The sequence below is a fragment of the Kryptolebias marmoratus genome, linkage group LG19 (assembly GCF_001649575.2).
Source record: "Kryptolebias marmoratus isolate JLee-2015 linkage group LG19, ASM164957v2, whole genome shotgun sequence".
Classification (NCBI taxonomy): domain Eukaryota; kingdom Metazoa; phylum Chordata; class Actinopteri; order Cyprinodontiformes; family Rivulidae; genus Kryptolebias; species Kryptolebias marmoratus.
Window position 1 is genome coordinate 4,153,953 of NC_051448.1, and position 22,874 is coordinate 4,176,826.

Consider the following 22,874-nt stretch of genomic DNA (forward strand, 5'->3'; position numbering starts at 1 on the left):
ATTTTAAAAGAAGTTGATTAGGAATCTCTTCACAATTTGTACTTTTTGTTGTGTTTGATTGATTTGAAAGTCTAAACAGAAGCTGTATAGTTTAAATAATCTAAAGAATGTATATGAATGAGAAATTAAAGCAAAAGACTTGACAACAACCAAGAAAAAATATTTAATTTAAAACTGCTTTTATGTTTGTAGTTTTAAAACAAAAAGGACTTTTTGTTCACTTCATTAACTGCACATCCTAAAATACTGGTATAGGAATGCATTTAATTTACTATTTTACGAGTTTACTGTTTATTTTATGACACGTTTAATTTACAGAAAAACTCTAAATAAATTGTTTTGTTTGTCAGATCTAATAAACATTTGTTTTGTTGTGAAAAGCTGTTTTTTCCCTCCCTTAAAGAAGTTTAAACTCAGGGTGACCTCTGAGAAGAAAAAGGTGATCTTTATTGCACAGGATCATAACAGCAGCATGTGTGTGTGTGTGTCTGTGTGTGTCTGTGTGTGTGTGTGTGTGTGTGTAGGGGGTTATTTATTGCTGCCATGAAGAGGTCACAAACAATGAACCCGCCTGAATCAGCTCTGTTTAAACAATAGCTAACACCCCCACTTTACAGACCCTCACAAACCCACATCTGACCTCTGATGGGAATCAGGAGCACCGTTCCTCCAGATTAACAGAAGACACTAAAACATTAAAATCCCAGTGTTTCTTGAAGGAATGCATATCTCCCTCCTGGCCTTAATGCCGAAGCTTTAGACTAAGATCATCTAATGATGAGAAACCACAACGTTGAAACCGTATAAACGTCCTTATGTGTGATCTCCTGCGGTATCGCAAGAGGTCATGTGATCAGTTAGCACCCAGAGTACAAGTAGTGGACGACTTTCAGCTACTACCACACCAAATTTTAGCACAATATCTGTAAATCTGATCCAAGTGGCAGCACAGAGAGAGAAAAGGAGGGGACCGAGAATGGAGCCCTGCGGCACACCACGAGAGAGGAGCAACCGAGGAAGACGGATTACCCAGAATCTGCTTCTACAAAACCAAATTTTAGCACAAAATCTGTAAAATGGACCGAGCTATAACCATTTGTAACCCGTTCTGGAAAAACGAGTCATGCTGCAGAGCAAAATAAAGACGCCATTGAGCGATCCCAGTAACTAAAATAGTATATAAGCTTCCTAACCTACCTGTAAATTGAAGTTTTCTCAGAGGTATGTTTTCAAAAATGATCCTTTGTCTTGTAATTTTCTTTTGAAATCGACCCTTTTTTTCTGCCGCCAGGAAATCCCTTTGTATAATGTTTGGCATTATTGTGAAGCCCGGTGATTTCTCTTTTTTGTTTTTTTTTAAATATAACTTTGTCGTCACTCCAGACCAATAAAAAAAATCCAGTTTTCAGAACCAAAACCAGCTTGTTGTTTGGTGATAAATTGCCAAATTTCAACAAACTACATTTCATTTTGAAGCTTCTGAGACAGAGAGTTTAAAAATGAAATGAATTAAATGTTTTAAAATTCCTCTTTGTGGCTCATTTTGTCAGCAAAGGTCACATTTCTTTGATCAGCCGCGGTGGCCACCTTAACTCCAAAAGTTAATCAAGTCGTAGACGTGCATCCGATGGTTGCTTTGAGTTTTACTAAAACCTGCCAAGTGGTTCATGAGATATTTTGCTAACAGACAAACATTTAATGCTAATATTTTAAATAAAGATGTCGAACAACATGCAGCTGCTTCTACACCAAATTTGTGCTCATTATCTGAAAAAACTGAGTCGAAGCCATTTCTGTGGTGGCTGAGGTTGCTTAGTTGTGTAGTTGTGGCGGCCATCTTGAATGGGGTTGACTCTAAAAGTTGATCAGTTGCACGTGAACATCCAATCCACCAAGGAGGTCGGGTTTTCTGTCGTGTTGGTTGGTTGGTTTGTCTGTTATCTCATGAACCAGATAATCCACACAAACACGCAAAAACTTTATCCCCTTTAATAATAAAAACGGGTCAAATCAGGGACAAATATCTGTTTAATCACAGAAACTTGGATCTTATTGCAGAATTGTACAGGCTGCAGTAAACAAAATACTGGTTTGACTTGTGTATTGCGGGAAAAAAAAATCATTTCAGTCTGTTCCTCTTGGTTCCGAGTGGAGCTGCGGTGATATCATGATTTAGAAATGCTGGACAGCAGACGAGGGAAGTGCAGAAGTTTTACAAACGATTGCTTTCCAGTAACAGAACATGAAGTGAGGTTTTCAGCTCCTTCCACAGATTTTCTACATTAAACGTGTTTGTTTGTTTTGCCAAACTGATCAAGAGCTGCGATCCTGACAGGACGGCTGTTTTCCTGTTTCTGAACAGCCTTAGCAGTCACGCAGACAGAAGAAACTCGGCGTTTAATGATAAATATTATTTATTGCAGATGAAACACAGATACACTTTTTTCACTCACACCATCAGATCCAGCAGGTTCAGAGCTGGAGGCGTTTACAGTTTCATGTCAGGACAAGTCCGTCTTCCTCAGACTTCTTCACTCCCACCGAAACACGAGCTCGTTCATTTATTTCTTTCTTTTAAAATCATTTAAAACATTCAGTCGAGTCTGTAGACTGGAAACAGTCAGACATGAAGGGAACCAAAGGAAAACAAAACAAAAAAAAAACAGGAAAAGCTGAAAAACGTGTTGATCGGAAGAGAAGAAAAATGCTGTGAAATAAAATGAAACAAACAAAAACATCTTTGGATGATGCAGGCTCTACGTGCTGATTTTTGTGAGTTTCTAAGTCTTCATTGTGAAAAATCATGAGAAGCAAGAACAGAAAGCAGAAGCTCAAATGTACAAAACGACAACTTCCAGTCAGCCACACGAACCATGCTGCCGATGCTGAAAGCTCCGGGAAATTTAACTTTAACAACACTTCATGATTCCCCTGATTCAACTATTGACATATTCTGTTTGAACAAGCCTTTAAACTGCAGCTGAAGTTATTTGAGCAGAAAGAAAAGAAAACTGTACCGGAAGCGTTAAAATGTCAAGAGGACTCGATTTTCAAGTTTTTCATGTCGATCATTTCACCCAAACTACACTCAGCTAATGACCCACAGGAACGATGTTTCATCTACTTCCTAGTTTAGCACCACATCCAGGTTATCTGTGGGAATCTTTAATGTCTAATGTCTAGGCAGAGTTCCCAAAACTCGTCCTGATGAGCGAATCCCTCAATCGGTTAAAGGATCTGTAAAAAACCTGAAGGAGAGTTTCAATTATCGCTTCTTCGAGGTGTGTGAGATTTAATTTGGGATCTAAAGAGTTCATGGAATCATTTTAGTAAGTTTGGGTGAACTGACGTATAATTCAAGTGGGAGATGAGCAACCTCAGCGTAGTTTAAAGTGTAAATAAAAACAGAACGGAATCTCAGAAACCCATATTTTATTCACAACGGAGCATGGGAAACACATGGTCCACAAATGCTGCTTAAAGCTCTATCAGGCAAAGAAGAAGCCAGATGTGAACAGATGTGTCTCCTCTGGACCAAAGAGGAGAACTGTTCTGAGGTCCAGCCTGCCTCTCTGATGGTATGGGGGTGCATTAACGCCTCTTACACATCTGGAAAGGCTCCATCGATGTAGAAAAGTATCTACAGGTTTTAGAGCAACATCTGCGCCCATCCAGCAAAGAAGAGGCAGGGCTTTAGAACAGACAGAATGGGACAACATTCCCTCTAAAACCTCCAGCAGCTGCTCTCCTCAGGTCCAGATGTTTACACACTGATGTCAGAGGCAAACATGGACCTGGAGCAACACATTTACATTTAATGCTGCTCTAAAACTTAAAACTACATTAGTTTTTCCCAATAAAATGGTACAATTTCTTAGTTTCAACATTTGATAAGTTTACTACGTTCCACTGTGAATAAAATATGGGTTTATGAGGTTTTTAAATCATTGCATTCTGTTTTTATTGACATTTTACACCAACATTTCCAGAATTAGGGCTGTAAATATGTCAGACTTTTCAGCTTTTTAAAGCTGAACAAACCTTGTTGATGTAACACACTGTAACAGACATCCCAGGAATCTAATATTTCCTCTCTGCCTGCAGTACCAGAACACGCAGTGAAGTCTGGACCCGTTGCTCGGTTTTCTTCCTGGTTTCAAACAGACTTCATGCAAATATGGACGAAACGACGACGCTTCAATGATTCATTTATACAGCACCAAATCAAGTAAGAAAAGTTGTTTCTTAACAGAAAGGAACCTCCAGTAGAACCCGAGTTAGGCTTCATATTTTGGTTAGAGCAGTATCTTGGCATCACTTCTGGACAGTTAAAGAACTCACTCCGATTTCTGACACCAGGAACAAGATTCTTTACAGCTTCAACCAGACGGAAACATCCCGTTAAAGCTTAACATCTCAGCAGGATCTGACCACCCTCGTGTACACAAAAACACAAAATGAGTAAGTGACACAAAGAAAAACTAATAAATACCAAGCACACAGTGCTCAAACTTTACATTTTACAGTTCATCTTTTCAACGTTCCTCTCCAACATGCACAATCTCCATCCCAGTCCTGAAACTTTGCATTAAAATCCACCCCAAACGCATCGCCACTTCCCGTCCGTGTCCCTCCCCGACTTCCTCGACCCTCTTCCTCCTCGACAACGCAGAGCGCACACTCACACACATGCTACAGTACGAATCAGTTGGCTTCAGAGTCTTCTGTTTGGCTACGCACGATCAAATCAAAACAGCAACAAGACACACAGAATCACAGCTATACATCAGTAGAGACCGAGCGGCCGTTTGGTGTCCAGCATTGTGATTGGTTGATTGGCAGAGAAGCTTTAATCCTCCGTCTGATTAACGATGATTATAGGAGGACAGACTTTAGTCCTGGTGGGGTCGGTCGTCTTTGGCCGTGATCAAACACCACTCTGTCCAAGAAGAAGGTAAGATCGGTGTGAGTTTAACGCTTTGAAACAAACAGAATGAATGAAGTCGAGCTGCAGAAAATCATTTAATAACGATGAACAGAAGAAAATTGGCAGGTTTTGTTTGGCTTCCAGTTTTTATGACAAACTGAGCTGGAAAAACGGTAAAGCAACTAAAAATAATATCTTTAAGATGCCTTACACGAAGGTTTATGCTTGTGATCTGATTTCTAAATGTCTTCGTTTTAACGTTCAGACTTTCTGCTCCTGGTTTCCAATTTTGCCATTTGAGGAAAAAATTTTAAAAAAAAAGGCACCACAAAGCTGATCTGAGGGACACAAAGACTGGCCGTTTGGGAAGGCTTGTGCAAACAAGTTCAAAGATAATAAACAAGATGTTGAGTCATCAAATCCTTCACATTTTCCCATAAAGCATGAGCAAATAAGTCCTTTTGTTGCTGCCTTTTTTCCAACAAAGAGACGAGAATGTAACCAGATATGTAATTAAACCTACCTTTTTCATTTTGTTACTGTGCAAAGCGCCAGAAAATATGTTAAGCCATTTAAAACGATTGAATTAGGCTGTATTTTCATGCTCCGCTGGAGTTTTTAGTGTAATTACCCATATAAAAATTGAAATGGTAGGAGACGACTTACTTTTTTTTTTCTGATGTTCTGTCAGCATTTTAACCTGCTGAATGAAAAGAAGAAACAGCTTTATTAGCAGTCAGCACAGAGACGTGCAGTCAGAAAATAAAACAAATGCCACAGAGCAGTTTGTAGGAAAGAAAGAAAACTCAAGACTACAGCGGACAAGTGCTGCAGGAACTCCAGAGGACAGAAAAGCTGCCGTGGTGACCTCGGAGCTGAACTCGGAGCTGAACTCGGCCTCCTGTCTGCCTGTTTGGAGGTCGCTAGATTACAACTACAGGTTAGTATTCTGACGAATGCCAACGCCGAGCCAAGGAAGCAGACCAGGAAGTAGTCTGACCACCGCAGGACGTCCTCTTGTAAAAAAAAAACAAAAACGAGGGGCTCCATAAAGATGGCTAATGAGACGTCGGATTGACGGAGCAGCAGAGACTCCAGACGAGCTCACAAACACGCGGACGGCACCAGCTTCCTGCACATTTAGCTCCAAAGTTCATTAAAAATAAAAAATAGACATTTCCAGGAGCCTATGAGACATTTGAGCTCGTAGCGGGTGCTGATTTCAAGAAAATACTTGTAAGTTTTATTGGAAAAAAAGCTTCAAATCCTGTTTTTGAAAGATTGTTTCCTGAGCAGCTTTACTTTGACAGCTGAGGTGTCCTTTTTACTGTGCTTTTATTTAAGCAGAATTTAGTCTTTTTTTATTTTCACTTGGTTGTCCTCCTGCAGCACTGAAAACTTAATCAGGAAGCCTGAAAAAAAAAAGGACGTTCGGGACTCGGTGGCCAGTGAAAAATGAATCTGAATCTTAAAAGATCCTGGATTCTGCAAGAACTGTGTTTCCTAATTAAATTAGTTACTGTGTTTATTACTGATGGCTTACTGACACATCTGTCTACATCCAGATGTGCTCATTGCTCAGAAATGAATGATTATAGCTCACCTGTCAGCTGTTTTGTAACTCTACGTTTATAATTGTCCCATTAGGTTTGTTAGTGAACTGTGAGTGATTAAAGACAGGATGATGATTACATAGAAAAGAAAACTAAATACCTCTGTCCTTCCCATTCAGCAACCTCTCCTCCTCCTCCCGACCTTCATCTGTTCAGAACAAAGTATAAAGTATCAATGTGTGTCTGGTGATGATGTTATTTTTTCTACTTCTCCCTAACTTTACACCTTTTGACTATAAAGTTAGTAAGAAACTAACTTTGACTGCTCTAAACTTTAAAAATGACAGCTGAAACTCACCGGAGTGGAGCTCTTTGACCAGCGAGGACACCGTGTTGGTGATGGAGTCGGCTGCTACCAGGAGGTCGTTCCTCAAGTTTCTCCTGGGGCCTGGAGAAAAGAAAAACGGTTATTTTTGATCCGGTGTAATACACCGCATGCCAAACGAGTGCTGATGACTCACTTTAAAGTGTTATTCTGACTCAGTGTGGTAAAAATGACAACAAACAGTAGAAAGTACCTGCTGTGTAACTGGTGCTTACCAGGAAAGTAAATGGTACATACTGAATACAAAAGAGAAGTACCAGGTACATAAAGGTACACACCTGGTGATTTAACTGCATGAATCAGGTGTGTTGGAGCAGAAACACCTAAAACTCCCAGGACAGCGAAGTCCTGAGGCCTGGAGTTTGATACCCCTGATCTAAAACATATTTCTTAAGGTTAAAGAACAACTTATTTAAAAGCACGGCTTAGGCAAACTGATGCAAAGTGTTTTTATTACCCTTTTTAAATATTTTTAAAGTATATTACTGCTGGTCACAGAAAAGAAACAGGTACTTTAATTAATGACGCAGCATCATCTTCAGCAAATTAGTTGTTTCTTTATTGTTTTCCTTGATTTATCTTGAAGTGAAGGATTTTATAGTCCACCGCGGACTGCTGAGGTAAAATAATCTGCTGGCGTCGGGACACAATCAAATAACTGGCAACACGGTCGTCCTAGAAGAGCAACGTTTTGAGCCAACTTGTGTCCCAAACTGATAAAACAGAGAGTTTTAGGGTTGATGGAGGTCAAACTAAATAAAACTCCAAACATTAGAGCAACAAAGATTCATTTATTCACCACATATGTGTGCGTTTTTATCCTTTTAAGTTGAACTAAAAATATAAAGTGGTCAGAAAATAAACCTGTAAAGACCATTATAGACGTTAATCGCGCTGCAGGAGGGAAATCTCAGTCCTACCTTGAGCGAAGGCCTCTTGAACATCGCCGCCCACCCCGGCGAGGGAGTCTTGAGGAAAATACACGTGAGCCTGAGGAGAAGCGGCACCTACGGAGTGGACGGCTGATGGCCTCGGCCGAGATGGCGAGGCGTGAGAAGAGCCGGCTGCTTGAGCCTGCGAGATCAAATCATGGTGATTGTTACAAACGTGAAGATGAATCTTTGTCTCTCTGTGTCTCACAGCTGAAACCGACAGCCTAATATGAGCTCTGAGTCCCGACGTAAACTTACTGCCTGCCGCTGCTCCTCGTCCTACAGGAAGACAAGACGGGCGGCCGGAAACAAACAGGGAGAAAAAGGGATGGAAAAGTGAAGGTCAGATACAACCAGAGCTAGAAAAGGTGGAATCAGGCAGGAGGAAATGGCAGCGGTGAAAATGTTACAGCGAGGACAGGAACATGGAGATGTAAGGGAAGCAGGAAAATGATGCCCCCGTTCCTGAAGACTTTATTTAGAGCGTGCTTCACCTTGAGCAGCTTCATGAGTCCCTCCAGCTGCACCATCAGCTCCCTCCTGCTCTCCTGCAGAGACGACATCCTCTGCTCCAGTTCATCTTTCCTCTGCCTGCAACAAGAACCAGACACCTCATTACTGTCTCGGGAATAAATAATCGAAGTGCAAACGGCCACTGAGAGCAGATGCTGGAGAATCAGCAAAGCAGACTGTAGAAAACGGCAAGAAAATCGACTGAGAAACAATACAAATAAGGCCTGGAATTAAACTCCTCGCGCCACAATGAGGACTTTATTTTTTATGGTGTTTTTTAAGTTAACATGAAAACCGGATTCACTTCCTGCACAGTGAGAATAATATTACTGAGACCTGAAGAGAAACCTGGTAAGGGAGCTTTGCCAGAGGAAAATAAAATCCTGAAGTCACTGGATGTGAGCACGGATTACTGGAGATCAAAGGACGGAGAAACATTAGGCCTAAAAATCCCCGACAACTTCCCGAGCGTTTGTTCCTGAGCTGAACGCTTGGAGAAAACAGGAGCAGCAAAACTGGCAACCTCGAACAATCAGTGCTGATAAAATACTCTAAACAGCAGACAGATGTGTTTGTACCCACAAAGGTCACCGAAATAACCTGAAACTGACTAAAGTAGTAAAATGTAAAAAATGACTAAAAATCAACTGATAAAAACCACATATTTCCTTGGAATTATTGTTTAATCAGATTATTTAAAAAAATAAACTAATGAATCTGGCCTTGACATAAAGGTTGGCACCCCAAGAAAACATTGGAACTAATCTGTCCACAGGGACATGTCCTGTGGTGTCTTCAGTCCTGGAATCAGTCTGTCTGTTTAAAGAGCGACAGGTAGTCACAGGGCTGTTGGGTATCATGGTGTGTACATGGAACATAAAAAGCTGAGGACAGAGTTGTCTCAGGAGCTCAGAAAGACAGGTTAAAGACTGTAAGACCGTCTCGTCCTGAGACTACAGAAGGTTAAGGTCCTCAGGACCGGAGACAACCTCCCTGGACGTGGCAAATGGTGACCAAAGAGCCCAGAATGAGATTAGAGGTGAACTCCAAGGTCAAGGGTCATCAGTGTCAGATCACACCATCGGTTTGTCTCAGCCAAAGGGGACTTCATGGAAGACGACTGAGGACATGGGAGACCTGGGAGGACGTCCTTTGGACAGATGAAACAAAACTGGAGCTTTTTATCAACAAGTCCCATCAGCTCTGAGTCCACAGACCCAAACCAGAACCAAAGAACAGAACCCTGAACCTACAGGGGGACATGGAGGAGGCTCGGTTCTGTTCTGGTTCTGACTCAGGGGGTCCCGGATCTGTTCAGGGTCCAGTGAAACCTCAAGACTATCAAGGCTTTCTGGAGCCAGATGTGCTGCTCATAGTCAGAACCAAACATTGGACCGTTCTGAAGTGGACTCTGAGCCCTGATCTAAATCCTGCTGAACATCTGTGGAAGGAACCCTTCAGACCTGAGAGCTGGACCAGAACACCTGTGGACACCTGTGGACAGGTGAGGAAGTCTTAGAGTTACAGATTCACCTGACTGTATAAAAAGGCCAGTTTCATTAGTTTTTTGAGGGTATTTTTATCATTCTGTTGAACCACAATTCAAAGAAACTTCTGACTTTCATCAGATTTTCAGTCATTTTTATTCAGTGATTCAGGTTCTAGTTTTTTCAGTGAACTTTGTGGGTTTTTTGCTTCTTTTACCAACAAATTTGTCTGCATCTGTAAACATAAAAAAGGTGTTCAGAGTCACTTTTTTCCCAAGCAATACGTGGTCTGGATGGCGCAAAGCAGGAAAATCAAAAAAAAAAACAAAAAAAAAACAGCTTTTGTCTTTCTTTCCTGGCTTCTCCTCGCTTGGTAATAAGTGAGCAAATAAACCAAACAAAAGTCTGAGTCATAAAGTAAAAAAGATCTTTATGTTATTGATACTAGAGCAGTGTTATTGATACTAGAGCAGTGATCCAACGATATACTGACAGATTTCTGCGACTTCTTGGATCTCACGTCAGAAAGCAATATAAATGACAACTATAATTCACAGGCTTGGTAAATATTTGCTGCAGAGAAGTCGAGAATAAAGCAGAAGCTTTGGAACTACGTTTAAACCAGTTAATTGGCTGGATATAGGATTTAGCTCCAAGTTACAGAATGGAATAGGTTTCACAAAAAGCAGTCCGATAAAACGTTATTTATTTAAATATACTGCATTTATGTATGCATGTGTTGTGCTGCATGTTGTAACTGAAAGGCTCCTCGGTCACAAATTTAATACATACAGCTGATCCATTAAAGGCGAGCAGCCCGAGATTCAGACTTTAACAGCATTAGATGAAGACTTTGTGAGATTTGTTGATAGTTCATTTAGAAAGTGGTGAAATAAAAGCAAAGCCCTGCAGCCCAATGCACAGAAACTGAGTCGAAATGGTTCGGGATAAAGAACATTTACCTGTGAGTCTAGTCTTTTTATTATTGCATGTCCTGTAAAATTGTTATATATATATATATATATATATATAAAAATATAGCATATTTCATGTGTAAAGCAACATAAAGAGCTTCTTAATGCTGATGAAGGTATAGTTGGATAATAAAATGTGCATAAAGGTGTGAATGCATCGCAATAAAAACAAAAAAAAGGGGTGACTTTTAAAAGTAAAACAGCACTTTTGCCCTTTCTTTTCCTGTGAATGAGTCATTTGTGAGCTCTGACTGTGTGCAGGAACGGGCCTAGAGGGAGCAGACACCAGAAAACCGGATCCAAAAGGCCCGATGGGTTAAATGTGAAAACTTGGCACCCCCGTGTGGCTCCACTGCTGCAGACATCTCTGTGACCCGCGGCAGATTAAAGCAGGAAAAGTTGCTTTTTCTACAAAGAAAAAAAGATGCTGAACATTATCTACCAATGTGGTTTCAGCTTTAAAACTATTAGTGTTTCTATTTACCTTTATTCACTCAGATATTAGTTATTAAATTATATTTTAAAAGCAGGCACAGGCCATTGTTTTCAAGTATCCTTCTTTCGCTTTAATTATTTCTTTTTATTAACAGAAAAGCTTCAACATGTTTTCCTTATTGGGCATTTTTAGCAAAAATCCAACCATCTGTCGCTGCCATCTGCCATAAAGAACTCTCCCTCTGTGCTGCAGAACAACACAGCGGATTTCAGGCCAATTCTGACCCAAACTGTGGCACAACGCAGGAAATACGATCCGCTGAGCAACACGGCGGCCGTTTATTTTTAAACATCTCTGATACGTGCGAAAACTCCGCCATTGGCCGAGGTTTTTCCGCGGGTCCGGGGTCGGGAGTTTACCTGAGCTGCCGGAGCTCGGCCAGCAGAGTCGGGTTGGTGCCGCCCTTCTCCGGGCCGGGCTGACACGCCGCGTCGTGCTCCGCGCGGAGGCGTTTGATCTCCGCCAGGATCTCCCTGGGAAACGGCGAACACGCCGGTCAGCAGAGGCGTTACAAACAACAGAAGAAGAACGCACACGGCTGCTGTGGGCGTCCACATTTGGCTTTAATTGTAAACACAACAACTACAAACATGTAGAATACAAAGATTAAAAATAAAGTGTGCTTTTATTGTGAAGGGACACAAATGTGGTTCATTTGGTAATTTAATACCAACAAGCAGAACTAATGAATATTACAGTTAGAAAACCTGTTTTCAGTCAAGAATAATGTCAATTTTTTATTTTTTTCTGTATCTACACCCAACAAACTCATCCAGGCTGCTTTGAAGTTTGTTTTAAACACCTTTAAAGGATAAAATGAACATATTAAGCAAATTATTGTGTAATATCGCAGATTTTTTTCTAACTAAGATTAATAACTTCTCCCTTTTTATGAGAATAAGACCTGTTTTCTCAAGCATTAAATAAAAATGGATTGTTCCGAGGCATTACCGGTCAAGATTTGTTTAACTTATCTTCAAAAAATGCATAAATGCTTAATGTTTTCATTAGTTTTTTTAATTTAAAGCACAGTTAGTGTAAATTTTCTATATTTTAAAAATTGCAGGAGTTAAAAACAGAAGGAGTCACGCTTCAAAAGGGTTTGGTTTCTTAAAAAAAAGATTTGAGTTCTCCGATATTTTTTAATGACGGTGCAAATTTAAAAGTTTTACTTCAACAATAAGCTGCCATAAGTTCCCTCAGAAGCATCTAATTAACAGTAGTGTAAAAATTAAAACAGTTGATGCCTCCTAACCAGGTTATTTCTACAAGAGGTGAGTCATTACAAATGAGCAAGTTGGTTTGTAACAATTAAAAATAAAGAAATATGTCAATTTTGAATAAACAAAAGTTGTTTTCCAGGTAGAAACTGACACTAAAATAAGTCTTTGGAACAAGTTAATGACAGTTAATGTAGCTCAAAAACATCTTTATTTATTACTGAATTCTAGGTGGACTTTATTAAAAACCATCTTAACAGTTTGATGTAAAGTTGCTACAAGAAATATTTAAAACTGAGTAATTAAAGCTTAAACGTCTAACAATACTAGGAGCCCAAACTTTTGCTTTGAGCCTCTTTATTTTTATTTTTTTTAGTTTTCTGTACCTGTTTTTGCACTCCATCTGAGCAATGAGCTCCCTCTTCTGTTTGTTCACGTCGAAGTTGATGCTCCGTGTCGGGATCACCTGAAACATTCGTGCAACGATAACGTTATTTTTCCTCCCGGTGAGGAGGAGTACCTGCTGGTATTCATTTTTTATTTAATGCAAAACAAACAGCCGGCTCGGTCACGTGTGTGCCTTTACTTTTATCGACAAATTCAAGTTACCATGGCGACGCTGTTCGCCAAAACACCTCATTGGAAAAGAATTGGAAACCTGTCTAAACTCTTTGGAATATCTCATTAACCGCTCGACGGAAGGTGTTAAAACTCCCTCAAAATGATCACTGGACGCTCCTGTGTGATCAGTTTGTATTTTATGTCCACCCGATTCAAAATGGCCGCCAGAGCTGAACTGAAAAAGACAAAGTTGGCTGTGGACGGTTTCTTGTTCAAACTATAAATTGATAAATTGATCATTTTGTGTGGTAGGAATGTCAAACTGCATACCTGGACACCTCAAAGGTCAAGGTCAAGGACGACACCTATGGATTTCAAGGTCACAGGGTCAAAGGTCAAGGACACAGGTGACCTTGAACTTGAAAATAGCTAAACTCAGCCATATTTTTGACATATTGAGCTGAATTTTGGTATGTTAGTAGACAAGAGCAACCCCCATCACATACTGGATGCTAATGAAAAATTCAAGATGGTCGCCAAAGCTATTAAAAATGGCTGTAACTCAGTATTTTTTGGTCTTATTAAGGAAAGATTTGGTGAAATGGTAGCCAAGGAAAAATAAAAACTCCCGCTCCAAGTGGCAGGCCCCTTCAGAGTATCTTCAGGACCTTTTAGTGAAACATTTTATTGTATTTATATTTGTAGGTGTGGAGGTGGAAGTGTTTTTAACTCACTCCGGAGCTCTCAGTCTCGGCCAGTCGGGAGGTGTAGCGAGCAATCAGTTTGTGTTCCTCGTCCTGCCTGCTGGGGCTGTCCAGACCACTGAAAAACATCCAGAAACAAACACTGAGCGCACACAACGAATACAGCTGATGGTCCAAACCAGAAATGGGTAAAAACATGATTGATAACAAAGCCAAATATTAGAAAGAATAAAAATAAGAAAGAGACGACAAATTTACAATAAAGCTGACATTCTGTAAATGTTGTTTTTATTCTGTTTGGGGTAACGATGTAAGGAGAGAACTGCAAACTAAAGGTTTAAAACCACTTTCTTGTGTCTTAAATTCATCAACAAATCTAATCAACAGGAGAAATACTTTGTAGGTTTGTAGGTTTTTGAAGGACTTAAATTACCAAAACAAACATATACGTACAAATCTCCTATAGACATGACTTTCCTCAGCTTTTTATCTTCCGTCTGATTTTTATATTTTTATATTTGCTGTGCAAACGAGGGGGTTTCTATCACTGAGTCAGCTTTTATCTTCAAGAGTACTTACGGCATTTTCTTTCTTTCTTTCTTTCTTTGTCTTATTTTTGAACAGACAAAATATAAGCAAGGAAAAAAAAAAAAAAAATATATATATATATATATATATATATATATAATTAAAACAAATTGTCTTGCCCATGCAAGACATGCAATCTTACATTATCTGTTTGAAGATAAGAGATCTTAGAATTTCCTGCCCCTCTCATACTCATCAACTTATTAACATTTGAATCTCCAAACACCAAATAAACTGAAATTATTTTCACATTACATGACACTGAAATCTCCCATTCTCATCTTTAAATATACAATTATTTAAACATTTTATATCATCAATAACATTATTGGTCTTTGAAACACTCATCTTACATAACATATTTCCCAATAAGCTCTTTTTTAAGCAGTTTTTTAAAGTTGGTTTATATTTGTACTTTTTTTAACTCATCACTCAATCTATTCCATAAATCTACTCCACACAATGATAAAATAAAATTTTACACCAGATGATTGCAGAACAACATTTTTTTATGCCTTTGACTGTATATCAGTGAGTAATATGTCTTTTACACAAGAAGAAAATCCTCCTTTGCCAAGAGATCAAATATTAAAAGTAACTGTTGCCTTGCTTTTTACGCCCCAGCTGTATTAGACCCGTCCCCCGCCCCGTGTGTCTGTGATCCTCTCACCACGGGCCGCTCTGCAGTCGGTTCACATACGCCGCGATCAGAGCGTGCTCCTCGTTCATTCGCTGAGCCGCAGACAAACTGGGAGGAGAGACAAACTGTCAGCGCCTCTCGAGTTGCGGAGAACAACGTCTTAATGCCTGACGTGCGTCTCCTCCCGAGGCTGCAGGAAACGTGAGTCCCTCAGGCTGCTCTCCGTGGGAAACTGAAAATCTTCAGCTGTCGCATGCACAATTTAGAATTTATCAAAAAAAAACAAAGACTCGTTAACATATTTCCTTTATATATTTAGCTCTTTGATGTTTTTCTGGAGCAAATATGAGCAAACACTTTGAAAATTAAACTTTATTGCAGATTTTAAACGACTCCTCTGCTGACAATTTAAACAACAATCTGGTAAAGGTTCAGGTTTTGGTCTTTTTTACTCCCCATTGATTTTATATCCATCAATAACTTGTTTCTCTATGAAACATAAGGAAAGTGGAATGACTAAAAACTGCATTTTTTCAGATCTTTTAATGGGAATATTTATCTTTAAGGCTACAATCACTGCAGGTCTTGATGCTCAATTCAGATTTTTTTTGCGACCTCCGTCAGACTCTGGCGTGAACAGTTCCCTGACGTGACCCGCAGGCGCAGAAGAAGACATGACGCCACACTATATGGACGCTGCGAGTGTTAGCGTGTGTGTGTTGATGCTGAAGCTGTACGTCCAAATGGTAAAAGATGAGAGAAGAAAAAGAGCTCAAATGTTATGACCTGTGCAGAGGCATGTGTGGATGAAGAGCGGAGGGACTTTGACGTCAGGGACCTCCGTGGACGTTCACACTGCGCTTTGAGAAACACCGGATGTGTATCCGATTCAGTTCCACATATGGAAAAGACCTGATCTGATTCGTCACCTTCACACTGCCATGAAGAAATCTGATATGTGTCACACAGAGGCAAAAACAAATCTGAATCGGGTCGTATTTACCTGCAGAGTGAATGGAGCCTTAAACTACTAAAAGTCTGTCACGGCTGTTGGTTCTGGTGTACCATCCTGAGATTTTCTTATCACCAGTCATGCTGTTTGATTATTTATAAAGGTTATAAAATTTGATTTGTTTAAATATTAGTAAAAGATAATTAGTAAGTCCTGGGTTGGACATGAAAAAAAATGGGATTTGTCCCGTTCACGCTGCCATTTGCCTGCACTGTAGCCTTAATACTCACTCAATCAGTTATGCACAAAAATAAAGACAATATAAAGCAGCAGCAGTTTACAAACCCTGACATTTTATCATTACAACACATAAACGTTTCCTTTCAAAATGAGTAAATGTCCCATTTGTGCAGCTGTGCGCTGCTAACAGAAAGTGTTCAGTGGAGTTAATATTTCTCCACAGCTCGTGGCAGTCGTTACCTTTTGCAGGACTCTGGCGCTGATGAGGACAGCAACATGGTCTCGTTGGTGTTCCCAACCGGCCTGGTGGGGCTGCGCAAACAAATAAATGACAAATAAGAACTTTCTTCCCAGCGGGGCAGCAGAACTGAAACATTTCAACAGAGTCCTCCTCACGGTCGACATACCCACACACCGTCACGTGCTCCAAAGTGCATTCATGCAACAGTGAATCATTACGTTCTGAGCAAACGCAGACGGGCCAAAGATCAACAGAGGCAGAGAAAGAACCGACCTACTGAAAATACTCGTCTATGAAGGGAGAAGTGAAGGTTAGCCTCCCAGAGCGGCGTTAACGTACTCACATCTGCTCGGTTCGATCTGAATTCACTGCCTGCAGGTCTGCAGTGACCCGGTCGGCTGCAGTTTGGACATTAAAACAGTACTGATCCACCGCGGGGGGCGGAGCAACCAAAGGGGCGGGGTTTAGATTAGCATGTAACTGCATCAGTGAAAACATGATGAGGACCAAAACATGCAGCCATTAAACTTTATTTCACTGTGTGAACACTGAGTCAGCTGTTGCTGTGACTTCTTGTTTTGGCTTTTATAACTTTCTAAATACTTAACAAATATTTTCTCCGTGAAAATAAAATCAGATCTCTTCAGTTCCTTCAAAAACAGGCTCAATTTTCATATTTATATTTATTTTATTTTGCTCTACTTTAAGCAAAACTTTTGCTACTTTTAGCTTTTAGCTAACCTTTTACTCTTTTAAGCTTCTAGCTAGAACTTTGTTCCTTTTAGCTTGTAGCTAGTCTTGTGCTACATTTAGCTACAGCTTAGCTGCTTTTAGTTAATATTTTGCTTCTTTTAGCTAACTTTTTATACTTTAACTGTAGCTGACCTTTTGTTACTCTTATTTGGTGTTTTGCTTCTTCTAGCTATTGTTTTACTCCTTTTAGCTTGTAGCTAGCCTTGTGGTCCTTTTAGCTTGTAGCTAGCCTTGTGGTCCCTTTAGCTTGTAGCTAGCCTTGTCCCCTTTTAGCTTGTAGCTAGCTTTGTGCTCCTTTTAGCTTGTAGCTAAGCTTTTGCTCCTTTTAGCTTCTGGCTAGCCTTGTGCTTTTTTAGGTTGAATGTTGCTACGTTTTTAACATTTAGCTGACAAAGATTAACAAAAATAAAACGTGAAACGAAACAGATGGCTCACATCTTTAAAAATGTAAAAACGATCCCATCTTTACGACTGAAACTGTTAATCAATCCCTGTTAATGTTAAACAGCTCAGTAAACAGCAGACGCCGAGTTGTGCGTCCTGGATGTCGTACACGATGTTGGCGAGGTTCAGCGTCTTCTCGGGCTCCTCGGAGTAAACCGGGTGGGGGGGCTCCCTCGACACGCAGCTCAGAGTCCTGCTCAGAGCTTGGCCAAACTTCTTCGCCGGCGACTTCTGCAAACACAAATTCAGATAAGTTACAGTTAGATAAGTCTCTATGGAAGGCGGGCGATAATGTAACTGCCTGTATCTGAGTGAACCACTGGACTTCCTCTAATTAAACAATTATCGCAGCACATTTCCTGTTGTTTTGCTGCAGCACATGAATTAAAACTCTTTCCTGGAAGCTTGAGGAGCAGGAACCGATGAGTTAAAACGAATAAATCTGACCGGCGCCGTGTTGTAACAGTCAAATTTAGTCGCACGCGGCTCCGAAAGAAGCGCATGAGAATGTGAATAAAAAATAAAACTGAAAACTCAGCCAGGATGGAAACTGTAAAAGGTGCCAAAGGTTATTAGCAGGAGCTGCGTGTGATAAGAAGGATCTGTAGGACAGGCTGGAGACTGGGAGGTTCTTATTCCTGCAACTGAAACATTTATAAGACAAGATATGCCAAGACTGTGCGATGAATAATTCAACAATCAAGTCTGTATCTATGAATTCATTATTTCTTCATTACAAACATTTCCCCCTCCAGCTACTGAAAACTTTCTGCAGATCCTGTGGCAGTGTTACTGTCACTTAGACATAAACACGTCATGATCAACAAGAAGGAAAAAACAACATTTGGATTTATTTCCTGCTGCACGTTTGGAGGATTTTAAATTAAAGCCAGTTTATCTGTTTTGATTATCCTGACTCCGCGGAGAGTGTCCCCTGGCGTGACACTGGGCAGCGACTCACCCAGTAGGAGTGCTCCTTCATCTGGTGCTGGTTGCTGTGGGAGCCGCTGGCATTGCCACGCCAAAAGCAGTTCTGGCAGAGCTGGTAACCACGGCAGCGGAGGCAGCGATAACGGAAGCCGGTCATACTGTTACTACGGCAGAAGGAGCACGTCACCGGATGGTTAACTGTAAAAAGTGAAGACAGAAATCTGAGTCAGACCATATATAAGCTACAACCGAACATAAAGGTAAAAATTAATGATGTTTTTGTTGGGACCCCTATTTTTAAAATTGCATAAAGGTTTCTTAACTCGCTTTTTATTGCACTGAAGTGATAACAAGCACAGATTTTAAAGGGAACAATGTTGATGCAGTTTACTTTACTTTTTAGACATTTTACGATTAATGAGGCAAAGAAGAGAGTCCAGGCAGGATGGAGAAAAGTCTCAGGAGTGATCTGTGACAAAAGGGTGGCAGGAAAGGTCAAAGGTCAAAGGAAAGGTTTACAGATAGTTGTGAGAGCAGCCATGTTGTTTGGTTTGGAGACAGAACAGGAAGTGTCAGAGCTGAAGGTGTTGACGTTCTCCTTGGGAGGGACGAGGATGGACAGGATCAGGAATGAGGACATCAGAGGTCCAGCACAGGTTGAAGGACTGGGAGATAAAGTTAGAGACGGTTTGGACATGTCCAGAGGAGGGACAGAAGGATGTTAGAGACAAAGAGGACAGATATGGATGCAGTTAGAGAGGAGTTAGATGAAGGAGGACGACTCGGTGTGGAGACCCCTGAAAAGAGAACAGCTGGAAGAAGAAGAAGAAGAAGAAGAAGAAGAAGAAGAAGAAGAGCAGCAGGACACAAGTTCTGAGCAGAACTTTTTTCTCCAGGGGGTTTGCGGCAACTATTGTGTGATTGGCCAGAAATGTGAAGTGGGCGTGGTTAATGCGGCCACGCTCGGGAACCAGTGTGGCCACGGTCACGTTGGGAGTATCAACTGCTGGGAGCTCTCCTGCAGGACTCGACGGTTGTCAAACCACCGACCGACATCCTGAAATAAGATGTTCTCGTCCTCCTCCATCACCTCTGTGATTCTCACAGTGTTACAGCGACACGAATCAAACCGATTTCCCAAAATGGCGTGCTGCGGGAGGAGTGGCTTCCTCTGGGGTATCCCTAACGTCTTGGGGAGTATAAAACCAGCTGAAGACAATCTTAGTCTAAACCTCTGAATGAAAGGCAGCGGATGATATGCAACACTACAAGAAAGGCTTTTGATTATCAGGAAAAAAAAGTCCAACATAGTCAATAAAAAATCATTCAGCAAGCTACTACCGTTTTAGAAGAATAACTAGAAGTGCCCAATATACTTTATTACTCCCTTCTCTTCTTTTTATTTATGCAGCGTTAACATCGTTGCCACCTACAGGCCAAGCGTGGGTACTTCAGGATCTGTTAGAATTTCTGATTTCTTTTCTGGAGACATTTTGTTCCAGACTGAAGGAAAAATATGTATATTTTTTACAATACAAAGTAATATAGTCGAGGTCTAAAGCTTTGAATGACTGCAATCATCACTGTGGCATAGTGAGATGTAGTGTGTGTGTGTGTGTACTGTGCTCCACGTCGGCCATGCGATGCATCAGAGGCAGCCAGACGAGACACTCAGGGGGCTCAGCTACAACGTCCAGGAACATGTTGAGCATCACCCTCTTCTGTACAACAAGAAGAAAACCGCTCAAACGTCAACGCAACACGCGACAGACAGCCTCCTATGTTCTCTGTTTATCCGCTTGCTGCTGAAGTGGAGGAAGTGTGTGTACCTGTTGGGGGAAACAGGCGCGTCCCACGGCGTGTGTGTAACCAAAGGACGGACCTTCATGTACAGCAGTGGGCAGCTTCAGAGCCTCCCTGAGGAAACTGTCGAACTTGGACGGTACCAGGACCCCCTTGGAGTCAGACACCTGAGAAAAGACGTCTGCAAACACACACAAACACAACATTTGGGCTATTTCTTCATGCCGATAACTCTGGAGGTCTGCTTTATGACAGAAATCACAGGATTCTCGTTTTGAGAAGACTAGCTGGAGGCAGTGTTGCATGTGACTTTTCTGCTTTTATCTCACACTCATGAGCTCGTCGTGAACCGAGCGGTTAACCGCTTTATATCCACAGGGGAGGGCTTCGTTTGATACGAGCGTTTTGATGTTGTACTTTTCAGCTTGTTCCAAAACCGCCCTGCTGCCAGATAAAAACACACGGCATGTGACAGCTTGTAGGAGGTCTAGATGAATTTCATGGCTTCAGTTTGATTTGTGTTATCAGAACAGAAGAGATGACCTACAGCAGACAACATGCAGCGTGGTCACCAAGACAAATAATCCTATCTATTGTTCAGCTCTTAATTATTGTACTCCGCCATCAAAGGAGGGCAATCATGTAACTGTCAGTGTGTGAGTGTGTGTTCCTTTGCCTGTCTGGATATTAGCAAAATATTTCATGAACCACTGGATGGATTTTAATTAACCTCTCAGAAAGTAATCATTGGTTGTACGTCTACAACTGATTACCTTTTGGAGTCAACTCAATTCAAGATGGCCGCCACAGCCAACTGTTATTAGCAAATAACTGCTATTTTTTTACAGACATGGAGCTGAATTTTGGTGTGGTAGTAGCTGAGAGCTAATTTATTGCACATTTTGAGCCTATTTTGCATTTTTAAGTTATTGTTTATTCATACTTTGCACAGTTTTGAGCTGTATCTTGATTTTCCACCTTCCAGTTCGTTTTTATTTGTCTGCTGCTGCTGCAAAACAACTTCCCAGGTTGGGATTATTAAAATATAGCTAACAATGCATTCACCTTTAAAAACTACGGCATACAAGGCAATGAGTGATATGTATTTCTTTAAGGAATAACATTTTCATATTTTTAATTATGAAAATGCTAAAAGTTTTTGTAACAGGTCCTTATTTGTGATTTTTATATTCCAGTGAACATTTGTAAATAAAGTCAATGAAACTACACTGAGTAGCCTTTGAATCGTTTGAATAACCGATCTGTCACAGATTCTGTGGCGTCGACAGAAACTCACAGCGAAGTTTATCCACCAGCTTCCCTCCACACAGAGTGGCCAGCATCGCCTTCACGGAGAGAACCATCAGACGGCTCTCTGGCTCACTGGGACGAAAAAACAACAACAACATCTTCACAGAACTGCCAAATTAAACCAATTTAAAGCTTGTTTTTTCGGGGCAAAGGGACGCCGACGGAGAAATGACGCGGTTACCAGTCGACGGCGGCCAGGATGAACTCCACCAGCAGGACGGTGCTCTCTCGGGGGTCGATGGTGTGGGTGGTGGGCAGGCGCTTGCTGAGCTGGTTGAACAGCGACGACACCAGGTTCTCCAGCCTGGTCACAGAGATACCAGCATTCAGCTCCACTGCGTTCAGCCCCGCGTCCCGCACCGCCTCGATCACGTTGTAGATGTCGATCAGATGCACTGGAATAAGAAGATACACATTTCTGTCATTTTAGTTTCTGTCTCGAACCCTACAACGCCTTTGAAACAATATTTTATTTTAGAGTAGCTTTATTTATTTAGCTTTTCTCCTAGAAGTTAGTTGGAAAACTTCACTGACACCAGTCAGCCTAATGAAACTCAAAGTTTTTTTTTAAAAAAACTCTAAAGCACTGCCATGAGCAGCGACTCACAGTTGCATCTCTTCTGCACAAATCTGAGCTTGCAGGCAGTCCGATATGATGAAAGACAAACAGAATCGAAGTTCTGCTCCCCTGTGGAAAAAAATGAGACATTCAGATTCTCCCGTAGCTGAATAATCTGCAGCAGCAGGAACCTGAAATCACGCAGAACTGGCTCAGAGTTATGGTGCATTCCAGCTGCAAACACTAAGGCTGGCCATTTTAACAACAGATATACCCCTGAGGCTGTATAAGGACATGAAGGTTACTCACCGAGCTCGACGAAGATCTGCCTCCCGTCTGCCCTGGGAGCCGCTCTTCCTCCGTCTCTCTGGGCGCCCTCCTCCATCACCATCCTGAAAACAGAAAAATAAAAAGACAGATTTTCACAACATGAGGCAGTTCAGATGCTCGGCTGAGGCTTGGATGTGTGAGTGTTGGGCCGAGCCAATTTTAGCTGAATGTCTGTAAAACCGTCTGAGTTGTAGCCATGTTTGTGTTTCCTAATCTCACTTGGCTGTGGTGGCCATCTAAAAACTGTCCCGGCTCCAGATGTTTATCTAATTATCGTTTTCTGGAAGTTTTCATTAAAATCCATCCAGTGGTTCATGAGAGATTTTGCTAA

General features: G+C 41.1%; 1 protein-coding gene across 9 annotated transcripts in view; it reads right to left on the reverse strand.

The window, feature by feature from the left end:
- Positions 1-4,355: 4,355 nt before the first annotated feature.
- The window catches only part of dtnba (dystrobrevin, beta a), a 29,169-nt gene continuing 10,650 nt past the window's right edge, over positions 4,356-22,874 (reverse strand). For 4 of the 9 annotated variants that reach the window (XM_017411989.3, XM_017411988.3, XM_025005021.2 and 1 more), the window contains 20 exons: positions 22,523-22,605; positions 22,262-22,342; positions 21,836-22,049; positions 21,641-21,726; positions 20,370-20,524; positions 20,162-20,261; positions 18,572-18,738; positions 17,720-17,841; positions 16,413-16,484; positions 15,011-15,088; positions 13,783-13,870; positions 12,874-12,953; positions 11,627-11,740; positions 8,292-8,388; positions 8,056-8,076; positions 7,786-7,939; positions 6,839-6,928; positions 6,641-6,688; positions 5,594-5,630; positions 4,356-4,939 (listed from right to left, as the gene is read on the reverse strand). In XM_017411989.3, coding sequence (XP_017267478.1) covers positions 5,623-5,630; positions 6,641-6,688; positions 6,839-6,928; positions 7,786-7,939; positions 8,056-8,076; positions 8,292-8,388; positions 11,627-11,740; positions 12,874-12,953; positions 13,783-13,870; positions 15,011-15,088; positions 16,413-16,484; positions 17,720-17,841; positions 18,572-18,738; positions 20,162-20,261; positions 20,370-20,524; positions 21,641-21,726; positions 21,836-22,049; positions 22,262-22,342; positions 22,523-22,604 — 1,857 coding nt within the window. In that variant the 5' untranslated portion in view covers position 22,605 and the 3' untranslated portion in view covers positions 4,356-4,939; positions 5,594-5,622. Of the gene's footprint in view, positions 4,940-5,589; positions 5,631-6,640; positions 6,689-6,838; positions 6,929-7,785; positions 7,940-8,055; positions 8,077-8,291; positions 8,389-11,626; positions 11,741-12,873; positions 12,954-13,782; positions 13,871-15,010; positions 15,089-15,147; positions 15,227-16,412; positions 16,485-17,719; positions 17,842-18,571; positions 18,739-20,161; positions 20,262-20,369; positions 20,525-21,640; positions 21,727-21,835; positions 22,050-22,261; positions 22,343-22,522; positions 22,606-22,874 lie in introns of those variants that run through there. The other 5 variants (XM_017411991.3, XM_037981570.1, XM_037981569.1 and 2 more) reach the window with 5 other exon arrangements.